This window comes from Rhinatrema bivittatum, chromosome 1 (genome assembly GCF_901001135.1).
Source record: "Rhinatrema bivittatum chromosome 1, aRhiBiv1.1, whole genome shotgun sequence".
Taxonomy (NCBI): domain Eukaryota; kingdom Metazoa; phylum Chordata; class Amphibia; order Gymnophiona; family Rhinatrematidae; genus Rhinatrema; species Rhinatrema bivittatum.
Genome location: NC_042615.1, coordinates 827,781,797 through 827,806,760, shown reverse-complemented (window position 1 = coordinate 827,806,760; position 24,964 = coordinate 827,781,797). Strand labels below are relative to the sequence as shown.

General features: G+C 42.1%; 1 protein-coding gene across 50 annotated transcripts in view; it reads right to left on the bottom strand.

The window, feature by feature from the left end:
• The window catches only part of LOC115079149 (GATA zinc finger domain-containing protein 14-like), a 437,489-nt gene that overhangs the window by 145,313 nt on the left and 267,212 nt on the right, over positions 1-24,964 (bottom strand). For 36 of the 50 annotated variants that reach the window (XM_029582467.1, XM_029582591.1, XM_029582583.1 and 33 more), the window contains 8 exons: positions 20,323-20,349; positions 18,211-18,237; positions 16,152-16,178; positions 12,820-12,846; positions 10,234-10,260; positions 7,884-7,910; positions 5,777-5,803; positions 614-640 (listed from right to left, as the gene is read on the bottom strand). In XM_029582467.1, the coding sequence (XP_029438327.1) occupies positions 614-640; positions 5,777-5,803; positions 7,884-7,910; positions 10,234-10,260; positions 12,820-12,846; positions 16,152-16,178; positions 18,211-18,237; positions 20,323-20,349 (216 nt within the window). The remainder of the gene's footprint in view (positions 1-613; positions 641-5,776; positions 5,804-7,883; positions 7,911-10,233; positions 10,261-12,819; positions 12,847-16,151; positions 16,179-18,210; positions 18,238-20,322; positions 20,350-24,964) is intronic. The other 14 variants (XM_029582391.1, XM_029582559.1, XM_029582674.1 and 11 more) reach the window with 7 other exon arrangements.

The window sequence follows — 24,964 nt, the reverse complement described above, 5'->3', positions numbered from 1 at the left end:
GTAACTGCTGCTCTGTGTGGATTTCCCCCATGTTAATGTGAAGGGAAGTAACTGCTGCTCTGTGCAGGTTTCCCCCATGTTAATGTGAAGGGAAGTAACTGCTACTCTGTGCAGATTACCCCCATTTTAGGGTTATTACCTTCTGTTCTGTACAATTTAACCTATGTTACTGTTAAGGGTAGTTACTGCCACTCCCCACATTTTACCTGCATTTTAATGATAAGGACAGTAACCGCCACTCCCTGCAGTAACATTCAGAGATACAAAGCTGGTGCAGGTTTGAGAGTGAGAAGTTTTATGATCATCTGTCCAAAATGGCAGAAAATCAGAGCTGAAAAATCTAAAAAGGGCAGACTAGAAGGGGACTGGAACAGTGACTCGAACTTTCTCTTATTTACTCTTTCCCCTCAGAAATATTGGTAATGAATGTAAGCTTTTAAAATTAGTAAAATCAGGATTTTTATTTCACAGGCCGTTTTTCAATCAGATTGCCCACAGATAAGAGTCAATAGAAAAAGAGTTTAGAAATAGTAATTTTCTGAGAGTCTAACAGCAATTTAAAGCTCAGAACAATTGATGTGAATAATTATCAGGATCTAAAGTTTAGGCTTACCTCAGTAGTATTATTGTTGGGATTGTTCTAAATGAAAGAAAGAGAGCAGTGAGATTAGGAATAAATTCTCCCGGGAAGGTCACAGGATAGGAAAGTCACTTTATAGGGAGACACTAGGATGAGAATCACATTCCAGATCACCATGAGATTTCTGTCCAGTCTGAGGATTTGCTTTTGCATTAAAACCTTCCCATTTAGAGCCTCCGGGTGAGAGAGTCACAGTGGGATCTTTGTTACAGTGCACGACATAATGGGATCTTCATGTAAATGTAACGTCCCACTTTACAGATAACAAAAAGTTCTCTGATTTTTTCTTTGGAGGGTTCAGCCAATACACAATTATAGACTAAAAAAGACCAAAAGCACCTCTCTTTTTTGGTTATGTAAGAAAAAACATTCTTTTTGGATTTATCCACTAATATGACCTCATATAGGCATTTTTTGGAGCCAATTTGAATGAGTGTGCTGCATAGCAAGTAGTATATTTCGCACTACCACTCAATATATAATCATAGGTCATCTAACGTCAATTTTTTAATTTTTTCTGTGCTAGTTTCACCATTGTTGTGCTCATTTCATCATCATAAAACTTCTTATATTATTACTTTTCATAATAGTACTATAACTTAGCTTGTTCAAGACATCAAGATTGAAGAATCTGAGCGGCTCTGTGCCGTGAGGATGACTTGCCCAACACGGTCCGTGTTTCGGTTCTCCACCTTCTTCATGGGGCCATCTATGAAGACATCTAATGTTAGTAAATTATAACAGATTTAATAAAAGCTTTTTATACCTTATTCGCCGCGGTACTAACGATATTAGTTGCTCAGTCAATGTTCCGTCTTCTGAGAAATCCGTCTCTTCAACCGGAAGCTGAAGTAACAGGACGCCATTTTTAAAGGACAAATGATCCAATGAGAGGTTGCAACGTCCAAATTGTCTGCTACACATGTCAGCTGTGAACTTGCTACTAAATTCAAATCACAGAATACCAATCAATTTCAGCATTTAATCCCTCCGGAGCGGTACATGCCAACCTATAAATCCACCGTTGTTCCTGTAAATTCAGTAGTGTCAGTGAATCACCCCCCCTACTAGTCATCAAAATTTTATCAATAATTCTCCACTTCAGATCCGCAAAAGTGTGATTGAATTCAACACAATGTGCCACCATAGGGGCTTGCAATTTTTGCGTGGCTACACAGCTGCGATGTTCAATCAGCCTAGTACGTATGGCTCTCTTTGTTCTGCCTACATAATATTTGTTGCAAGGACAGACAATCAAATAAACCACATGTGTTGATGCACAATTAGTATTTATTTTGGCATGGTAAAGATTGCTTTGTTTTTTTCTACATTTCCACCACCTTTGGATTCTTCACTTGTATTTCCTAAATCGAAGTGGTTACCTCCAGGCCCCATCGATCCTCATGTGAAAACGTATATGGACTTGGTGTTACAAGATTTACAACAGCTGGAATCGGTAAATGAAGTACCGCGATATAATTTGACAAAATCACAGCATCAGGCGTTACTGTCTCTGAGGGAAAACACCTCTGTGATAATCAAACCGGCGGATAAGGGTGGCGCCATTGTCTTGCAGGATAGAAACAGTTATATCAATACCGTGATGGAACATATTTCCACGTTGGAAAATTATAGACTTTTACCACAGGACCCTGGGCCATCTTTATTAGATGAAATTACCGAAATTGTTGAAGAAGCCTTTACTATAGTTTTCTTATCATCGAAAGAAAAAACTTTTTTGATTAATTCTAAGTATCGAGCGCCGACGATTTATATGATTCCAAAGATACATAAAGACCTTGTCCATCCACCGGGGAGACCCATTGTAAGTACTATAGGATCTTTATTAGAGCCATTATTTGTATTTATCGATAAATTCTTACAACCACAAGTTTTGCAAATCAAGTCATACATCAGGGACACCAAGGCTATGTTGAATAAATTAATGTCTATCTATCCTACTCCAGATACCATTATGGTAACTTTAGATATCAGGGCACTATATACAAGTATCCCACAAGATCAGGCATTAGTAATTTTACAACAAGCATTAAACTCTAGAAGTCGCCCACATCGTGTACCAACATCTTTTCTGTTAAGTATTGCTACTATTGCATTACAAAAAAATTATTTCATCTTTGATGAATGTTATTACCAGCAGATTCATGGTACCGCTATGGGGGCCACTATGGCCCCCAGTTTGGCGAATTTGTATATGGAAAACTTTGAAGAGACATTATTGTATCATTCAGCTAAGTTTATAAACATCACAAACTGGTGTCGATACATTGATGACATATTTTTCTTGTGGCATGGTGATGAATTAAGCTTAAAAAATTTTTTGACTTGGATAAACACTCTAGATCCAAATCTTTATTTTACGATGCAGTATAGTAAATCTAAGATCAATTTTTTGGATATATCTATACAGAAATTGGATAATCAATTTGCTACTACATTGTTCAAAAAATCCACGGATAAAAATGTATTACTTCATTTCTCTAGCTTTCATCCATATCATTTAAAAAATAATTTACCAATTGGTCAATTTTTGAGAATACGACGAATATGTTATGATATAGAAGACTATACTGTGCAGGCACAAGCATTAGCAACACGATTGCTCAATAGGGGTTATCCTTCTAAAACAATTAGAGCAGCGTACAAAAGAGGATTTAATGCTCAGCGCATATGGCTACTTTTGGAAAAAGATGATGTAGATCAGGATCCAAATCTTGTATGTACATTAAAATATTCAACAAGGGCCACTCAGATTGCGGCCATTATTCGAAAATACTGGCATATATTACAATTCCATTCGGTTTTTAAAGAGTTACCTATGATAACATACAGTCGGGGAAAAAATTTGAGAGATTTACTGACGCATTCCTTTTTACGTTTGGACACTGCTCAATCTGGCTCACATTCTGGCGAACACATGCCGTGTAATAATTGCTCTCTGTGTGCACAGTCTATGAATGGACCAACATGGACAGATAAGAAGGGCAATCTTTACCATGCCAAAATAAATACTAATTGTGCATCAACACATGTGGTTTATTTGATTGTCTGTCCTTGCAACAAATATTATGTAGGCAGAACAAAGAGAGCCATACGTACTAGGCTGATTGAACATCGCAGCTGTGTAGCCACGCAAAAATTGCAAGCCCCTATGGTGGCACATTGTGTTGAATTCAATCACACTTTTGCGGATCTGAAGTGGAGAATTATTGATAAAATTTTGATGACTAGTAGGGGGGGGTGATTCACTGACACTACTGAATTTACAGGAACAACGGTGGATTTATAGGTTGGCATGTACCGCTCCGGAGGGATTAAATGCTGAAATTGATTGGTATTCTGTGATTTGAATTTAGTAGCAAGTTCACAGCTGACATGTGTAGCAGACAATTTGGACGTTGCAACCTCTCATTGGATCATTTGTCCTTTAAAAATGGCGTCCTGTTACTTCAGCTTCCGGTTGAAGAGACGGATTTCTCAGAAGACGGAACATTGACTGAGCAACTAATATCGTTAGTACCGCGGCGAATAAGGTATAAAAAGCTTTTATTAAATCTGTTATAATTTACTAACATTAGATGTCTTCATAGATGGCCCCATGAAGAAGGTGGAGAACCGAAACACGGACCGTGTTGGGCAAGTCATCCTCACGGCACAGAGCCGCTCAGATTCTTCAATCTTGATGTCTTGAACAAGCTAAGTTATAGTACTATTATGAAAAGTAATAATATAAGAAGTTTTATGATGATGAAATGAGCACAACAATGGTGAAACTAGCACAGAAAAAATTAAAAAATTGACGTTAGATGACCTATGATTATATATTGAGTGGTAGTGCGAAATATACTACTTGCTATGCAGCACACTCATTCAAATTGGCTCCAAAAAATGCCTATATGAGGTCATATTAGTGGATAAATGTAACGTCCCACATCAGGAGATATAGACCCAGATCTGAGGATCAGAAGTAAAACCCCCCAAGATCCGCAGCAAATGCTCTCACCCTCTCCTGGTTTTCCTATCTTCATCCTCGGTATTCTGGGTCCCATATTTCAGTTTAGGGCATTAACTGCTACTCTGTGTATATTACTCACATGTTTATTTCAAGGGTAGAGACTAACAGTCCTAGCATGTTACCCGATCTTTCTATTAAAGGTAGTAACTAATGCTCTGTGCAGATTGCCCACATGTTTCTGTTAAAGGTAGTAATTAATGCTCTGTGCAGATTGTCCACATGTTTCTGTTAAAGGTAGTAACTAATGCTCTGTGCAGATTACCAACATGTTTCTGTTAAAGGTAAAAACTAATGCCCTGTGCAGATTACCCACATCTTTCTGTTAAAGGTAGTAACTAATGTTCTGTGCAGATTGCCTACATGTTTCTGTTAAAGGTAGTAACTAATGCTCTGTGCAGATTGCCCACATGTTTCTGTTAAAGGTAGTAACTAATGCTCTGTGCAGATTGCCCTCATGTTTCTGTTAAAGGTAGTAACTAATGCTCTGTGCAGATTGCTCACATGTTTCTGTTAAAAGTAGTAACTAATGCTCTGTGCAGATTGCTCACATGTTTCTGTTAAAGGTAGTAACTAATGCTCTGTGCAGATTGCCCACATGTTTCTGTTAAAGGTAGTAACTAATGATCTGTGCAGATTGCGCTCAGGTTTCTGTTAAAGGTAGTAACTAATGCTCTGTGCGGGTGTCCCCCATTTTAATGTGAAGGGAAGTAACCACTGCCCTGTGCGGGATTCTCCCATGTTAATGTGAAGGGAAGTAACCGCTGCTCTGTGCAGTTTTCCCCCATTTTAATGTGAAGGAAAGTAACTGCTGCTTTGTACAGGTTTCCCCCATGTTAATGTGAAGGGAAGTAACCGCTGCTCTGTGCAGTTTTCCCCCATTTTAATTTGAAGGGAAGTAACTGCTGCTCTGTGCAGGTTTCCCCCCATGTTAATGTGAAGGGAAGTAACTGCTGCTCTGGCCATTTTTCAATCAGATTGCCCACAGACAAGTGTCAATAGAAAAAGAGTTTAGAAAAAGTAATTTTCTGAGACAGAAACAGAAATGTAAACCTCAGAACAATTGATGTGAATAATTATCTGGATCTAAAGCTTAGGCTTACCTCAGTAGTATTATTGTTGGGATTGTTCTAAATGAAAGAAAGAGAGCAGTGAGATTAGGAATACATTCTCCCGGGAAGGTCACAGGATGGGAAAGTCACTTTATAGTGAGACACTAGGATGAGAATCACACTCCAGATCATCATGAGATTTTGTCCAGTCTGAGGATTTCCTTTTCCATTAAAACCTTCCCATTTAGAGCCTCCGGGTGAGAGAGTCACAGTGGGATCTGTGTTACATTGTATGACATAATGTGATCTTCATGTAAAAGTAACGTCCCACATCAGGAGATATAGACCCAGATCTGAGGAACAGAAGTAACCACCCCCAAGATCCGCAGCAGATGCTCTCACCCTCTCCTGGTTTTCCTATCATCATCCTTGGTATCCTGGGACCCATATTTCTGCTAAGGGCATTAACTGCTACTCTGTGCATATTAATCACATGTTTCTTTCAGGGTAGACACAGTCCCAGCATGTTACCCGATCTTTCTATTAAAGGTAGTAACTAATTCTCTGTGCAGATTGCCCACATGTTTCTGTTAAAGGTAGTAAATAATGCTCTGTGCAGATTGCCCACATGTTTCTGTTAAAGGTAGTAACTAATGCCCTGTGCAGATTACCCACATCTTTCTGTTAAAGGTAGTAACTAATGCTCTGTGCAGATTGCCCACATGTTTCTGTTAAAGGTAGTAACTAATGCTCTTCGCAGATTGCCCATATGTTTCTGTTAAAGGTAGTAACTAATGCCCTGTGCAGATTACCCACATTTTTCTGTTAAAGGTAGTAACTAATGCTCTGTGCAGATTGCCCACATGTTTCTGTTAAAGGTAGTAACTAATGCCCTGTGCAGATCACCCACATCTTTCTGTTAAAGGTAGTAACTAATGCTCTGTGCAGATTGCCCACATGTTTCTGTTAAAGGTAGTAACTAATGCTCTTCGCAGATTGGCCACATGTTTCTGTTAAAGGTAGTAACTAATGCCCTGTGCAGATTACCCACATTTTTCTGTTAAAGGTAGTAACTAATGCTCTGTGCAGATTGCCCATATGTTTCTGTTAAAGGTAGTAACTAATGTTCTGTGAAGATTGCCCACAGGTTTCTGTTAAAGGTAGTAACTAATGCTCTGAGCAGATTGTCCACAGGTTTCTGTTAAAGGTAGTAAGTAGTGCCATGTGCGGGTTTCCCCCATGTTAATCTGAAGGGAAGTAACTGCTGCTCTGTGCTCGTTTCCCCCATGTTAATGTGAAGGGAAGTAACTGCTGCTCTGTGCAGGATTCCCCCATGTTAATCTGAAGGGAAGTAAATGCTGCTCTGTGCTGGTTTCTCCAATGTTAATGTGAAGGGAAGTAACTGCTGCTCTGTGCACATTTCCCCCATGTTAATATGAAGGAAATAACTGCTGCTCTGTGCGGGTTTCCCCCATATTAATGAGAAGGGAAGTAACTGCTGCTTTGTGCAGGATTTCCCCATGTTAATGAGAAGAAAAGTAACTGCTTCTCTGTGCAGATTTCCCCCATGTTAATGTGAAGGGAAGTAACTGCTGCTCTGTGCGTGTTTCACCCATGTTAATGTGAATGGAAGTAACTGCTTCTCTGTGCTGGTTTCCCCCATGTTAATGTGAAGGGAAGTAACTGCTGCTCTGTGCACGTTTCCCCCATGTTCATGTAAAGGGAAGTTACTGCTCCTCTGTGCAGATTTCCCCCATGTTAATGTGAAGGGAAGTAACTGCTGCTCTGTGCGTGTTTCACCCATGTTAATGTGAATGGAAGTAACTGCTTCTCTGTGCTGGTTTCCCCCATGTTAATGTGAAGGGAAGTAACTGCTGCTCTGTGCACGTTTCCCCCATGTTCATGTAAAGGGAAGTTACTGCTCCTCTGTGCAGGTTTCTCCCATGTTAATGTGAAGGGCAGTAACTGCTGCTCTGTGCGGGTTTCCCCCATGTTAATGTGAAGGGAAGTAACTGGCCATTTTTCAATCAGATTGCCCACAGACAAGTGTCAATAGAAAAAGAGTTTAGAAAAAGTAATTTTCTGAGACAGTAACAGAAATTTAAACCTATAAAACAATTGATGTGAATAATTATCAGTATCTAAAGCTTAGGCTTACCACAGTAGTATTATTGTTCGGATTGTTCTAAATGAAAGAAAGAGAGCAGTGAGATTAGGAATAAATTCTCCCGGGAAGGTCACAGGATGGGAAAGTCACTTTATAGTGAGACACTAGGATGAGAATCACACTCCAGATCATCATGAGATTTCTGTCCAGTCTGAGGATTTCCTTTTGCATTAAAACCTTCCCATTTAGAGCCTCCGGGTGAGAGAGTCACAGTGGGATCTGTGTTACATTGCATGACATAATGTGACCTTCATGTAAAAGTAACGTCCCACATCAGGAGATATAGACCCAGATCTGAGGAACAGAAGTAACCACCCCCAAGATCCGCAGCAGATGCTCTCACACTCTCCTGGTTTTCCTATCATCATCCTTGGTATCCTGGGTCCCATATTTCAGTTAAGGGCATTAACTGCTACTCTGTGCATGTTAATCACATGTTTCTTTCAGGGTAGACACAGTCCCAGCATGTTACCCGATCTTTCTATTAAAAGTAGTAACTAATTCTCTGTGCAGATTGCCCACATGTTTCTGTTAAAGGTAGTAAATATTGCTCTGTGCAGATTGCCCACATCTTTCTGTTAAAGGTAGTAACTAATGCCCTGTGCAGATTACCCACATCTTTCTGTTAAAGGTAGTAACTAATGCTCTGTGCAGATTGCCCACATGTTTCTGTTAAAGGTAGTAACTAATGCCCTGTGCAGATTACCCACATTTTTCTGTTAAAGGTAGTAACTAATGCTCTTCGCAGATTGCCCACATGTTTCTGTTCAAGGTAGTAACTAATGCCCTGTGCAGATTACCCACATTTTTCTGTTAAAGGTAGTAACTAATGCTCTGTACAGATTGCCCATATGTTTCTGTTAAAGGTAGTAACTAATGATCTGTGAAGATTGCCCACAGGTTTCTGTTAAAGGTAGTAACTAATGCTCTGAGCAGATTGTCCACAGGTTTCTGTTAAAGGTAGTAAATAATGCCCTGTGCGGGTTTCCCCCATGTTAATCTGAAGGGAAGTAACTGCTGCTCTGTGCTCGTTTCCCCCATGTTAATGTGAAGGGAAGTAACTGCTGCTCTGTGCAGGATTCCCCCATGTTAATCTGAAGGGAAGTAAATGCTGCTCTGTGCTGGTTTCTCCAATGTTAATGTGAAGGGAAGTAACTGCTGCTCTGTGCACATTTCCCCCAAGTTAATATGAAGGAAATAACTGCTGCTCTGTGCGGGTTTCCCCCATATTCATGAGAAGGGAAGTAACTGCTGCTTTGTGCAGGATTTCCCCATGTTAATGAGAAGAAAAGTAACTGCTTCTCTGTGCAGATTTCCCCCATGTTAATGTGAAGGGAAGTAACTGCTGCTCTGTGCGTGTTTCACCCATGTTAATGTGAATGGAAGTAACTGCTTCTCTGTGCTGGTTTCCCCCATGTTAATGTGAAGGGAAGTAACTGCTGCTCTGTGCACGTTTCCCCCATGTTCATGTAAAGGGAAGTTACTGCTCCTCTGTGCAGGTTTCTCCCATGTTAATGTGAAGGGCAGTAACTGCTGCTCTGTGCTCGTCTCTCCCATGTTAATGTGATGGGAAGTAACTGCTGCTCTGTGTGGGATTCCCCCATGTTAATCTGAAGGGAAGTAAATGCTGCTCTGTGCTGGTTTCTCCCATGTTAATGTGAAGGGAAGTAACTGCTGCTCTGCGCACGTTTCCCCCAAGTTAATATGAAGGAAATAACTGCTGCTCTATACGGGTTTCCCCCATATTAATGAGAAGGGAAGTAACTGCTGCTCTGTGTGGGATTCCCCCATGTTAATCTGAAGGGAAGTAACTGCTGCTCTGTGCAGGATTTCCCCCATGTTAATGTGAAGAGAAGTAACTGCTGCTCTCTGTGAGATTCCCCCATGTTAATGAGAAGAGAAGTAACTGCTGCTCTGTGCAGGTTTCCCCCATGATAATGTGAAGGGAAGTAATTGCTTCTCTGTGCAGGTTTCCCCCATGTTAATGTGAAGGGAAGTAACTGCTGCTCTGTGCGGGTTTCCCCCATGTTAATGTGAAGGGAAGTAACTACTGCTCTGTGCAGTTTTCCCCAATGTTAATGTGAAGGGACGTAACTGCTACTCTGTGCGTGTTTCCCCCATGTTAATGTGAAGGGAAGTAACTGCTGCTCTGTGCGTGTTTCCCCCATGTTAATGTGAAGGGAAGTAACTGCTGCTCTGGCCATTTTTCAATCAGATTGCCCACAGACAAGTGTCAATAGAAAAAGAGTTTAGAAAAAGTAATTTTCTGAGACAGAAACAGAAATGTAAACCTCAGAACAATTGATGTGAATAATTATCTGGATCTAAAGCTTAGGCTTACCTCAGTAGTATTATTGTTGGGATTGTTCTAAATGAAAGAAAGAGAGCAGTGAGATTAGGAATACATTCTCCCGGGAAGGTCACAGGATGGGAAAATCACTTTATAGTGAGACACTAGGATGAGAATCACACTCCAGATCATCATGAGATTTTTTCCAGTCTGAGGATTTCCTTTTCCATTAAAACCTTCCCATTTAGAGCCTCCGGGTGAGAGAGTCACAGTGGGATCTGTGTTACATTGTATGACATAATGTGATCTTCATGTAAAAGTAACGTCCCACATCAGGAGATATAGACCCAGATCTGAGGATCAGAAGTAACCACCCCCAAGATCCGGAGCAAATGCTCTCACCCTCTCCTGGTTTTCCTATCATCATCCTTGGTATCCTGGGTCCCATATTTCTGCTAAGGGCATTAACTGCTACTCTGTGCATATTAATCACATGTTTCTTTCAGGGTAGACACAGTCCCAGCATGTTACCCGATCTTTCTATTAAAAGTAGTAACTAATTCTCTGTGCAGATTGCCCACATGTTTCTGTTAAAGGTAGTAAATAATGCTCTGTGCAGATTGCCCACATGTTTCTGTTAAAGGTAGTAACTAATGCCCTGTGCAGATTACCCACATCTTTCTGTTAAAGGTAGTAACTAATGCTCTGTGCAGATTGCCCACATGTTTCTGTTAAAGGTAGTAACTAATGCTCTTCGCAGATTGCCCATATGTTTCTGTTAAAGGTAGTAACTAATGCCCTGTGCAGATTACCCACATTTTTCTGTTAAAGGTAGTAACTAATGCTCTGTGCAGATTGCCCACATGTTTCTGTTAAAGGTAGTAACTAATGCCCTGTGCAGATTACCCACATCTTTCTGTTAAAGGTAGTAACTAATGCTCTGTGCAGATTGCCCACATGTTTCTGTTAAAGGTAGTAACTAATGCTCTTCGCAGATTGGCCACATGTTTCTGTTAAAGGTAGTAACTAATGCCCTGTGCAGATTACCCACATTTTTCTGTTAAAGGTAGTAACTAATGCTCTGTGCAGATTGCCCACATGTTTCTGTTAAAGGTAGTAACTAATGCCCTGTGCAGATTACCCACATCTTTCTGTTAAAGGTAGTAACTAATGCTCTGTGCAGATTGCCCACATGTTTCTGTTAAAGGTAGTAACTAATGCTCTTCGCAGATTGCCCACATGTTTCTGTTAAAGGTAGTAACTAATGCCCTGTGCAGATTACCCACATTTTTCTGTTAAAGGTAGTAACTAATGCTCTGTGCAGATTGCCCACATGTTTCTGTTAAAGGTAGTAACTAATTTTCTGTGCAGATTGCCCACAGGTTTCTGTTAAAGGTAGTAACTAATGCCCTGTGCAGATTACCCACATCTTTCTGTTAAAGGTAGTAACTAATGCTCTGTGCAGATTGCCCACATGTTTCTGTTAAAGGTAGTAACTAATGCTCTTCGCAGATTGCCCACATGTTTCTGTTAAAGGTAGTAAACTAATGCTCTGTGCAGATTGCCCACATGTTTCTGTTAAAGGTAGTAACTAATTTTCTGTGCAGATTGCCCACAGGTTTCTGTTAAAGGTAGTAACTAATGCTCTGTGCAGGTTCCCACAGGTTTCTGTTAAAGGTAGTAACTAATGCTCTGTGCAGATTGCCCACATGTTTCTGTTAAAGGTAGTAAGTAATGCCCTGTGTGGGTTTCCCCCATGTTAATCTGAAGGGAAGTAACTGCTGCTCTGTGCTCGTCTCTCCCATGTTAATGTGATGGGAAGTAACTGCTGCTCTGTGTGGGATTCCCCCATGTTAATCTGAAGGGAAGTAAATGCTGCTCTGTGCTGGTTTCTCCCATGTTAATGTGAAGGGAAGTAACTGCTGCTCTGCGCACGTTTCCCCCAAGTTAATATGAAGGAAATAACTGCTGCTCTATACGGGTTTCCCCCATATTAATGAGAAGGGAAGTAACTGCTGCTCTGTGTGGGATTCCCCCATGTTAATCTGAAGGGAAGTAACTGCTGCTCTGTGCAGGATTTCCCCCATGTTAATGTGAAGAGAAGTAACTGCTGCTCTCTGTGGGATTCCCCCATGTTAATGAGAAGAGAAGTAACTGCTGCTCTGTGCAGGTTTCCCCCATGATAATGTGAAGGGAAGTAATTGCTTCTCTGTGCAGGTTTCCCCCATGTTAATGTGAAGGGAAGTAACTGCTGCTCTGTGCGGGTTTCCCCCATGTTAATGTGAAGGGAAAGTAACTACTGCTCTGTGCAGTTTTCCCCAATGTTAATGTGAAGGGACGTAACTGCTACTCTGTGCGTGTTTCCCCCATGTTAATGTGAAGGGAAGTAATTGCTTCTCTGTGCGTGTTTCCCCCATGTTAATGTGAAGGGAAGTAACTGCTGCTCTGTGCGTGTTTCCCCCATGTTAATGTGAAGGGAAGTAACTGCTGCTCTGGCCATTTTTCAATCAGATTGCCCACAGACAAGTGTCAATAGAAAAAGAGTTTAGAAAAAGTAATTTTCTGAGACAGAAACAGAAATGTAAACCTCAGAACAATTGATGTGAATAATTATCTGTATCTAAAGCTTAGGCTTACCTCAGTAGTATTATTGTTGGGATTGTTCTAAATAAAAGAAAGAGAGCATTGAGATTAGGAATACATTCTCCCGGGAAGGTCACAGGATGGGAAAATCACTTTATAGTGAGACACTAGGATGAGAATCACACTCCAGATCATCATGAGATTTTTGTCCAGTCTGAGGATTTCCTTTTCCATTAAAAACCTTCCCATTTAGAGCCTCCGGGTGAGAGAGTCACAGTGGGATCTGTGTTACATTGTATGACATAATGTGATCTTCATGTAAAAGTAACGTCCCACATCAGGAGATATAGACCCAGATCTGAGGAACAGAAGTAACCACCCCCAAGATCCGCAGCAGATGCTCTCACACTCTCCTGGTTTTCCTATCATCATCCTTGGTATCCTGGGTCCCATATTTCAGTTAAGGGCATTAACTGCTACTCTGTGCATATTAATCACATGTTTCTTTCAGGGTAGACACAGTCCCAGCATGTTACCCGATCTTTCTATTAAAGGTAGTAACTAATTCTCTGTGCAGATTGCCCACATGTTTCTGTTAAAAGTAGTAAATAATGCTCTGTGCAGATTGCCCACATGTTTCTGTTAAAGGTAGTAACTAATGCCCTGTGCAGATTACCCACATCTTTCTGTTAAAGGTAGTAACTAATGCTCTGTGCAGATTGCCCACATGTTTCTGTTAAAGGTAGTAACTAATGCTCTTCGCAGATTGCCCATATGTTTCTGTTAAAGGTAGTAAATAATGCTCTGTGCAGATTGCCCACATGTTTCTGTTAAAGGTAGTAACTAATGCCCTGTGCAGATTACCCACATTTTTCTGTTAAAGGTAGTAACTAATGCTCTGTGCAGATTGCCCACATGTTTCTGTTAAAGGTAGTAACTAATGCCCTGTGCAGATTACCCACATCTTTCTGTTAAAGGTAGTAACTAATGCTCTGTGCAGATTGCCCACATGTTTCTGTTAAAGGTAGTAACTAATGCTCTTCGCAGATTGGCCACATGTTTCTGTTAAAGGTAGTAAACTAATGCCCTGTGCAGATTGCCCACATGTTTCTGTTAAAGGTAGTAACTAATGCTCTGTGCAGATTGCCCACATGTTTCTGTTAAAGGTAGTAACTAATTTTCTGTGCAGATTGCCCACAGGTTTCTGTTAAAGGTAGTAACTAATGCTCTGTGCAGGTTCCCACAGGTTTCTGTTAAAGGTAGTAACTAATAGGGATGTGAATCGTGTCCTCGATCGTCTTAACGATCGATTTCAGCTGGGAGGGGGAGGGAATCGTATTGTTGCCGTTTGGGGGGGTAAATATCGTGAAAAATCGTTAAAAATCGTTAAAATCGAAAAATCGAAAAACCGGCACATTAAAACCCCCTAAAACCCACCCCCGACCCTTTAAATTAAATCCCCCACCCTCCCGAACCCCCCCCCAAATAACTTAAATAACCTGCGGGTCCAGCGGCGGTCCGGAACGGCAGCGGTCCGGAACGGGCTCCTGCTCTGAATCTTGTCGTCTTCAGCCGGCGCCATTTTCCAAAATGGCGCCGAAAAATGGCGGCGGCCATAGACGAAAAAGATTGGACGGCAGGAGGTCCTTCCGGACCCCCGCTGGACTTTTGGCAAGTCTCGTGGGGGTCAGGAGGCCCCCCACAAGCTGGCCAAAAGTTCCTGGAGGTCCAGCGGGGGTCAGGGAGCGATTTCCCGCCGCGAATCGTTTTCGTACGGAAAATGGCGCCGGCAGGAGATCGACTGCAGGAGGTCGTTCAGCGAGGGTTCCGGCGCCTCGCTGAACGACCTCCTGCAGTCGATCTCCTGCCGGCGCCATTTTCCGTACGAAAACGATTCGCGGCGGGAAATCGCTCCCTGACCCCCGCTGGACCTTCAGGAACTTTTGGCCAGCTTGTGGGGGGCCTCCTGACCCCCACGAGACTTGCCAAAAGTCCAGCGGGGGTCCGGAAGGACCTCCTGCCGTCCAATCTTTTTCGTCTATGGCCGCCGCCATTTTTCGGCGCCATTTTGGAAAATGGCGCCGGCTGAAGACGACAAGATTCAGAGCAGGAGCCCGTTCCGGACCGCTGCCGTTCCGGACTGCCGCTGGACCCGCAGGTTATTTAAGTTATTTTGGGGGGGGTTCGGGAGGGTTGGGGATTTAATTTAAAGGGTCGGGGGTGGGTTTTTAGGGGGTTTTAGTGTGCCGGCTCACGATTCTAACGATTTATAACGATAAATCGTTAGAATCTGTATTGTATTGTGTTCCATAACGGTTTAAGACGATATTAAAATTATCGGACGATAATTTTAATCGTCCTAAAACGATTCACATCCCTAGTAACTAATGCTCTGTGCAGATTGCCCACATGTTTCTGTTAAAGGTAGTAAGTAATGCCCTGTGTGGGTTTCCCCCATGTTAATCTGAAGGGAAGTAACTGCTGCACTGTGTGGGATTCCCCCATGTTAATCTGAAGGGAAGTAAATGCTGCTCTGTGCTGGTTTCTCCCATGTTAATGTGAAGGGAAGTAACTGCTGCTCTGCGCACGTTTCCCCCAAGTTAATATGAAGGAAATAACTTCTGCTCTATACGGGTTTTCCCCATATTAATGAGAAGGGAAGTAACTGCTGCTCTGTGTGGGATTCCCCCATGTTAATCTGAAGGGAAGTAACTGCTGCTCTGTGCAGGATTTCCCCCATGTTAATGTGAAGAGAAGTAACTGCTGCTCTGTGTGGGATTCCCCCATGTTAATGTGAAGGGAAGTAATTGCTTCTCTGTGCAGGTTTCCCCCATGTTAATCTGAAGGGAAGTAACTGCTGCTCTGTGCAGGATTTCCCCCATGTTAATGTGAAGAGAAGTAACTGCTGCTCTGTGTGGGATTCCCCCATGTTAATCTGAAGGGAAGTAACAGCTGCTCTGTGCAGGATTTCCCCCATGTTAATGTGAAGAGAAGTAACTGCTGCTCTGTGCAGGTTTCCCCCATGTTAATGTGAAGGGAAGTAATTGCTTCTCTGTGCAGGTTTCCCCCATGTTAATGTGAAGGGAAGTAACTGCTGCTCTGTGCGGGTTTCCCCCATGTTAATGTGAAGGGAAAGTAACTACTGCTCTGTGCAGTTTTCCCCAATGTTAATGTGAAGGGACGTAATTGCTGCTCTGTGCGTGTTTCCCCCATGTTAATGTGAAGGGAAGTAACTGCTGCTCTGGCCATTTTTCAATCAGATTGCCCAGAGACAAGTGTCAATAGAAAAAGAGTTTAGAAAAAGTAATTTTCTGAGACAGTAACAGAAATTTAAACCTCAGTACAATTGATGTGAATAATTATCAGGATCTAAAGCTTAGGCTTACCACAGTAGTATTATTGTTGGGATTGTTCTAAATGAAAGAAAGAGAGACGTGAGATTAGGAATAAATTTTCCCGGGAAGGTCACAGGATGGGAAAGTCACTTTATAGTGAGACACTAGGATGAGAATCACACTCCAGATCATCATGAGATTTCTGTCCAGTCTGAGGATTTCCTTTTGCATTAAAACCTTCCCATTTAGAGCCTCCGGGTGAGAGAGTCACAGTGGGATCTGTGTTACAGTGCATGACATAATGTGATCTTCATGTAAAAGTAACGTCCCACATCAGGAGATATAGACCCAGATCTGAGGATCAGAAGTAAAACCCCCCAAGATCGGCAGCAGACGCTCTCACCCTGTCCTGGTTTTCCTATCATCATCCTTGGTATTCTGGGTCCCATATTTCAGTTAAGGGAATTAACTGCTACTCGGGGTATATTACTCACATGTTTATTTCAAGGGTAGAGACTGACAGTCCCAGCATTTTACCCGATCTTTCTATTAAAGGTAGTAACTAATGTTCTGTGCAGATTGCCCACATGTTTCTGTTAAAGGTAGTAACTAATGCTCTGTGCAGATTGCCCACATGTTTCTGTTAAAGGTAGTAACTAATGCTCTGTGCAGATTGCCCACATGTTTCTGTTAAAGGTGGTAACTAATGCTCTGTGCAGATTGCCCACATGTTTCTGTTAAAGGTAGTAACTAATGCTCTGTGCAGATTGCCCACATGTTTCTGTAAAAGGTAGTAACTAATGCTCTGGCAGATTGCTCACATATTTCTGTTAAAGGTAGTAACTAATGCTCTGAGCAGATTGCCCACATGTTTCTGTTAAACGTAGTAACTAATGCTCTGTGCAGATTGCCCACATGTTTCTGTTAAAAGTAGTAACTAATGCTCTGTGCAAATTGCCCACATGTTTCTGTTAAAGGTAGTAACTAATGCTCTGTGCAAATTGCCCACATGTTTCTGTTAAAGGTAGTAACTAATGCTCTGTGCAGATTGCCCACATGTTTCTGTTAAAGTTAGTAACTAATGTTCTGTGCAGATTGCCCCCATGTTTCTGTTACAGGTAGTAACTTATGCCCTGTGCAGATTACCCACATGTTTCTGTTAAAGGTAGTAACTAATGCTCTGTGCAGATTGCCCACATGTTTCTGTTAAAGGTAGTAACTAATGCTCTGTGCAGAGTGCCCACATGTTTCTGTTAAAGGTAGTAACTAATGCTCTGAGGAGATTGCCCACATGTTTCTGTTAAAGGTACTAACTAGTGCTCTGTGCAGATTGCCCACATATTTCTGTTAAAGGTAGTAACTAATGATCTGTGCAGATTGCCCTCAGGTTTCTGTTAAAGGTAGTAACTAATGCTCTGTGCGGGTGTCCCCCATGTTAATGGGAAGGGTAGTAACTGCTGCTCTGTGTGGGTTTCTCCTATGTTAATGTGAAGGGAAGTAACTGCTGCTCTGTGCAGTTTTCCTCTATGTTAATGTGAAGGGAAGTAACTGCTGCTCTGTGCGGGTTTCTCCCATGTTAATGTGAAGGGAAGTAACTGCTACTCTGTGCAGATTACCCCCATTTTAGGGTTATTACCTTCTGTTCTGTACAATTTAACCTATGTTACTGTTAAGGGTAGTTACTGCCACTCCCCACATTTTACCTGCATTTTAATGTTAAGGACAGTAACCGCCACTCCCTGCAGTAACATTCAGAGATACAAAGCTGGTGCAGGTTTGAGAGTGAGAAGTTTTATGATCATCTGTCCAAAATGGCAGAAAATCAGAGCTGAAAAATCTAAAAAGGGCAGACTAGAAGGGGATTGGGACAGTGACTCGAACTTTCTCTTACTTACTCTTTCCACACAGAAATATTGGTAATGAATGTAAACTTTTAAAATTAGTAAAAACAGGATTTTTATTTCACCGGCCATTTTTCAATCAGATTGCCCACAGACAAGAGTCAATAGAAAAAGAGTTTAGAAAAAGTAATTTTCTGAGACAGTAACAGAAATTTAAGCCTCAGAACAATTGATGTGAATAATTATCAGGATCTAAAGCTTAGGCTTACCACAGTAGTATTATTGTTGGGATTGTTCTAAATGAAAGAAAGAGAGTATTGAGATTAGGAATAAATTCTCCCGGGAAGTTCACAGGATGGGAAAGTCACTTTATAGGGAGACACTAGGATGAGAATCACACTCCAGATCCATGAGATTTCTGTCCAGTCTGAGGATTTGCTTTTGCATTAAAACCTTCCCATTTATAGCTTCTGGGTGAGAGAGTCACAGTGGGATCTGTGTTACAGTGCATGACATAATGTGATCTTTATGTAAAAGTAACGTCCCACATCAGGAGATATAGACCCAGATCTGAGGATCAGAAGTAAACCCCCCCAAGATCTGCAGCAGACGCTCTCACCCTGTCCTGGTTTTCCTATCATCATCCTTGGTATTCTGGGTCCCATATTTCAGTTAAGGGCATTAACTGCTACTCTGTGCATATTACTCACATGTTTCTTTCAAGGGTAGAGACTGACAGTCCCAGCATGTTACCAGATCTTTCTGTTAAAGGTAGAAACTAATGCTCTGTGCAGATTACCCACATGTTTCTATTAAAGGTAGTAACTAATTCTCTGTGCAGATTGCCGACATGTTTCTGTTAAAGGTAGTAACTAATGCCCTGTGCAGATTACCCACATCTTTCTGTAAAAGGTAGTAATTAATGCTCTGTGCAGATTGCCCACATGTTTCTCTTAAAGGTAGTAACTAATGCTCTGTGCAGATTGCTCACATGTTTCTGTTAAAGGTAGTAACTAATGCCCTGTGCAGATTACCCACATATTTCTGTTAAAGGTAGTAACTAATGATCTGTGCAGATTGCCCACATGTTTCTGTTAAAGGTAGTAACTAATGCTCTGAGCAGATTGCCCACATGTTTCTGTTAAAGGTAGTAACTAATGCTCTGTGCAGATTGCCCACATGTTTCTGTTGAAGGTAGTAACTAATGTTCTGTGCAGATTGCCCACATGTTTCTGTTAAAGGTAGTAACTAATGCTCTGTGCAGATTGCCCACATGTTTCTGTTGAAGGTAGTAACTAATGTTCTGTGCAGATTGCCCACATGTTTCTGTTAAAGGTAGTAACTAATTCTCTGTGCAGATTGCCCACATGTTTCTGTTAAAGGTAGTAACTAATGCTCTGTGCAGATTGCCCACATGTTTCTGTTAAAGGTAGTAACTAATGCCCTGTGCAGATTACCCACATCTTTCTGTTAAAGGTAGAAACTAATGCTCTTCGCAGATTGCCCACATGTTTCTGTTAAAGGTAGTAACTAATGCTCTGAGCAGATTGTCCACAGGTTTCTGTTAAAGGTAGTAAGTAATGCCCTGTGCGGGTTTCCCCCATGTTAATCTGAAGGGAAGTAACTGCTGCTCTGTGCTCGTTTCTCCCATGTTAATGTGAAGGGAAGTAACTGCTGCTCTGTGCGGGATTCCCCCATGTTAATCTGAAGGGAAGTAACTGCTGCTCTGTGCTGGTTTCTCCCATGTTAATGTGAAGGGAAGTTACTGCTGCTCTGTGCAGGTTTCCCCCAAGTTAATATGAAGGGAAATAACTGCTGCTCTGTGCGGGTTTCCCCCATATTAATGAGAAGGGAAGTAACTGCTGCTCTGTGCAGGATTTCCCCATGTTAATGTGAAGGGAAGTAATTGCTTCTCTGTGCAGGTTTCCCCCATGTTAATGTGAATGGAAGTAACTGCTTCTCTGTGCAGATTTCCCCCATGTTAATGTGAAGGGAAGTAATTGCTGCTCTGTGCGTGTTTCACCCATGTTAATGTGAAGGGAAGAAACTGCTGCTCTGTGCAGGTTTCCCCATTGTTAATGTGAAGGGAAGTAACTGCTGCTCTGTGCGGGTTTCTCCCATGTTAATGTGAAGGGAAGTAACCGCTGCTCTGTGCAGTTTTCCCCCATTTTAATGTGAAGGAAAGTAACTGCTGCTCTGTACAGGTTTTCCCCCATGTTAATGTGAAGGGAAGTAACTGGCCATTTTTCAATCAGATTGCCCACAGACAAGTGTCAATAGAAAAAGAGTTTAGAAAAAGTAATTTTCTGAGACAGTAACAGAAATTTAAACCTCAGAACAATTGATGTGAATAATTATCAGGATCTAAAGCTTAGGCTTACCATAGTAGTATTATTGTTGGGATTGTTCTAAATGAAAGAAAGAGAGCAGTGAGATTAGGAATAAATTCTCCCGGGAAGGTCACAGGATGGGAAAGTCACTTTATAGGGAGACACTAGGATGAGAATCACACTCCAGATCACCATGAGATTTCTGTCCAGTCTGAGGATTTGCTTTTGAATTAAAACCTTCCTATTTAGAGCCTCCGGGTGAGAGAGTCACAGTGGGATCTGTGTTACAGTGCATGACATAATGTGATCTTCATGTAAAAGTAACGTCCCACATCAGGAGATATAGACCCAGATCTGAGGATCAGAAGTAAACCCCCCCAAGATCCGCAGCAGACGCTCTCACTCTGTCCTGGTTTTCCTATCATCATCCTTGGTATTCTGGGTCCCATATTTCAGTTAAGGGCATTAACTGTGTATATTACTCGCATGTTTATTCCAAGGGTAGAGTCTGACAGTCCCAGCATTTTACCCAATCTTTCTATTAAAGGTAGTAACTAATGCTCTGTGCAGATTGCCCACATGTTTCTGTTAAAGGTAGTAACTAATGCTCTGTGCAGATTGCCCACATGCTTCTGTTAAAGGTAGTAAGTTATGCTCTGTGCAGATTGCTCACGTGTTTCTGTTAAAAGTGGTAACTAATGCACTGTGCAGATTACCCACATGTTGCTGTTAAAGGTAGTAACTAATGCCCTGTGCAGATTACCCACATATTTCTGTTAAAGGTAGTAACTAATGCTCTGTGCAGATTGCCCACATTTTCTGTTAAAGGTAGTAACTAATGATCTGTGCATATTGCCCACAGGTTTCTGTTAAAGGTAGTATCTAATGCTCTGTGCGGGTGTCCCCCATGTTAATGGGAAGGGAAGTAACTGCTGCTCTGTGCGTGTTTCCCCCATGTTTATGTGAAGGGAAGTAACTGCTGCTCTGTGCAGGTTCCCCCATGTTAATGTGAAGGGAAGTAACTGCTGCTCTGTGCAGGTTTCCCCCATGTTAATGTGAAGGGAAGTAAATGCTGCTCTGTGCGGGTTTCCCCCATGTTAATGTGAAGTGTATTTACTGCTGCTCTGTGCAGATTACCCCCATTTTAGGGTTATTACCTTCTGTTCTGTACAATTTAACCTATGTTACTGTTAAGGGTAGTTACTGCCACTCCCCATATTTTACCTGCATTTTACTGTTAAGGACAGTAACCGCCACTCCTTGCAGTAACATTCAGAGATACAAAGCTGGTGCAGGTTTGAGAGTGAGAGGTTTTATGATCATCTGTCCAAAATGGCAGAAAATCAGAGCTGAAAAATCTAAAAAGGGCAGACTAGAAGGGGATTGGGACAGTGACTCGAACTTTCTCTTATTTACTCTTTCCCCACAGAAATATTGGTAATGAATGTAAGCTTTTAAAATTATTAAAATCAGGATTTTTATTTCACCGGCCATTTTTCAATCAGATTGCCCACAGACAAGAGTCAATAGAAAAAGAGTTTAGAAAAATTAATTTTCTGAGACAGTAACAGAAATGTAAACCTCAGAACAACTGATGTGAATAACATATAGAAACATAGAAACATAGAAATGACGGCAGAAGAAGACCAATTGGCCCATCCAGTCTGCCCAGCAAGCTTCCCTCATTTTTTCTCTCATACTTATCTGTTTCTCTTAGCTCTTGGTTCTATTTCCCTTCCACCCCCACCATCAATGGAGAGAGCGGCGATGGAGCTGCATCCAAGTGAAATATCCAGCCTGATCAGTTAGAGGTAGTAGGGGTAGTAACCGCCGCAATAAGCAAGCTACACCCATGCCCATTTGTTTTTACCCAGATTATGTTATACAGCCCTCATTGGTTGTTTATCCTCTCCCCTGCCGTTGAAGCAGGGAGCCATGCTGGATATGCGTGAGGCATCAGTTTTTTTCTTCTCCCCTGCCGTTGAAGCAGAGAGCTATGCTGGATATGCATGAAAAGTGAAGTATCAGGCACATTTGGTTTGGGGTAGTAACCGCCGTAACAAGCCAGCTACTCCCCGCTTTGTGAGTGTGAATCCTTTTTTCTTCTCCCCTGCCGTTGAAGTTATGCTGGATATGCGTGAAGTATCAGTTTTTCTTTTCCCCTGCCGTTAAAGCAGAGAGCTACGCTGGAAACTCGTGATGCATCAGTCTTTCTCCCATGCCGTTGAAGCAGAGAGCCACGCTGGTTATGCGTCAAGAGTGAAGTATCAGGTACATTTGGTTTGGGGTAGTAACCGCCGTAACAAGCCAGCTACTCCCCGCTTTGTGAGTGCGAACCCTTTTTTCTTCTCCCCTGCCGTTTAAGCAGAGAGCTCTGCTGGATGCGTGAAGTAACAGCTTTTCTTCTCCCCTGCCGTTGAAGCAGAGAACTATGCTGGATATGCATTGAAAGTGAAGTATAAGAATGGAGTGATCAAGCTAGTTGAAAGGCATCAGGAATAGAGGAAGGTGGAGGTAGTAATTTGGATATTTGGTTTGGGGTAGTAACCGCCGTAACAAGCCAGCTACTCCCGTCTTTGTGAGTGCAAATCCTTTTTTCCACATTTCCTCTTGCTGTTGAAGCTTAGAGTGATGTTGGAGTCACAGTAACCATGTGTATGTTTATTGAATAAGGGTATTGTCTCCAGGCAGTAGCCATCATTCTGGCGAGTCACCTACTCTTCATTGGCGGCCTCTTGACTTTATGGATCCACAGTGTTTATCCCACGCCCCTTTGAAGTCCTTCACAGTTCTGGTCTTCACCACTTCCTCCGGAAGGGCATTCCAGGCATCCACCACCCTCTCCGTGAAGAAATACTTCCTGACATTGGTTCTGAATCTTCCTCCCTGGAGCTTCAAATCGTGACCCCTGGTTCTGCTGATTTTTTTCTTATGGTAAAGGTTGTCGTTGCCTTTGGATCATTAAAACCTTTCAAGTATCTGAAAGTCTGTATCATATCACCTCTGCTCCTCCTTTCCTCCAGGGTGTACATATTTAGATTCTTCAATCTCTCCTCGTACGTCATGCGATGAAGATCCTCCACCTTCCTGGTTGCCCTTCTCTGTACCGCTTCCATCTTGTCTTTGTCTTTTTGTAGATACGGTCTCCAGAACTGAACACAGTACTCCAGGTGAGGCCTCACCAAGGACCTGTACAAGGGAATAATCACTTCCCTTTTCTTACTCGATATTCCTCTCTCTATGCAGCCCAGCATTCTTCTGGCTTTTGCTATCGCCTTGTCGCATTGTTTCGCAGACTTCATATCATTAGACACTATCACCCCAAGGTCCCTCTCCTGCTCCGTGCACGTCAGCCTTTCCCCCCCCCATCGAATACAGTTCATTCGGATTTCCGCTCCCCATATGCATGACTTTGCACTTCTTGGCATTGAATCTCAGCTGCCATATCTTCGACCACTCTTCCAGTTTCCTTAGATCCCGTCTCATTCTCTCCACTCCTTCTGGCGTGTCCACTCTGTTGCAGATCTTAGTGTCATCCGCAAAAAGACAAACCTTACCTTCTATCCCGTCCGCAATGTCGCTCACAAAGATATTGAACAGGACCGGTCCCAACACCGATCCTTGCGGTACACCATTTAAAACCGCTCTCTCTTCAGAGAAGGTTCTGTTTACCATCACACATTGTCTTCTGTCCGTCAACCAATTTGCAATCCAGGTCACCACCTTGCCACTCACTCCCAAGCTTCTCGTTTTATTCACCAGTCTCCTGTGCGGAACCGTATCAAAAGCTTTGCTGAAATCCAAGTATATGACATCGAGCGCTCTTCCTTGATCCAATTCCTTGGTTACCCAGTCAAAAAAGTCAATCATATTTGTCTGACAGGATCTTCCCCTGGTGAATCCATGTTGCCTCTGGTCCATCAATTCTCCGGACTGTAGATAGTTCACTATTCTCTCTTTAAGCAGAGACTCCATTACTTTTCCCACCACCGAAGTGAGGCTAACCGGCCTGTAGTTGCCAGCCTCCTCCCTGTTCCCACTCTTGTGAAGCGGGACCACCACCGCTCTTCTCCAATCTCTCGGCACCACTCCCGTTTCTAGGGATCTATTGAACAGGTCACACAGCGGACCCGCCAGAACATCTCTGAGCTCCCTCAATATCCTTGGATGAATCCCATCAGGCCCCATGGCTTTGTCCACTTTCAGGTTCTTTAGCTCTTCCCACACATTTTCTACTGTAAAAGGATTTTCATCTATTCCACTTCCCTCTAGTTTCATGTTGTGTAGAGATGGTCCTTCTCCAGGGTCTTCTTTAGTGAACACAGAGCTGAAGTATTCGTTTAATATTTCTGCCATTTCTTCATCTGTCTCCACACATTGATCATTACCACCTTTCAATTTCACTATACCACTTTGGACCTTTCCCTTTTCGCTGATGTATCTGAAAAATGTTTTGTCACCATTTTTTATCTCCTTGGCAATCCTCTCTTCTGCTTGATTTTTTGCCAACTTGATTGTTTTCTTCGTCTCCCTCAGTTGATACAAATATTCTTCTTTGTGCTCCTCCCTTTGGGATCCTTTATATTTCTTGAATGCTGTTCTTTTAGCTTTAATTTTGTCAGCCACCTCCTTTGAGAACCAGATAGGTTTCAATTTTCTTTTGCTTTTCTTTATGTTTCTAACATATAGAGCA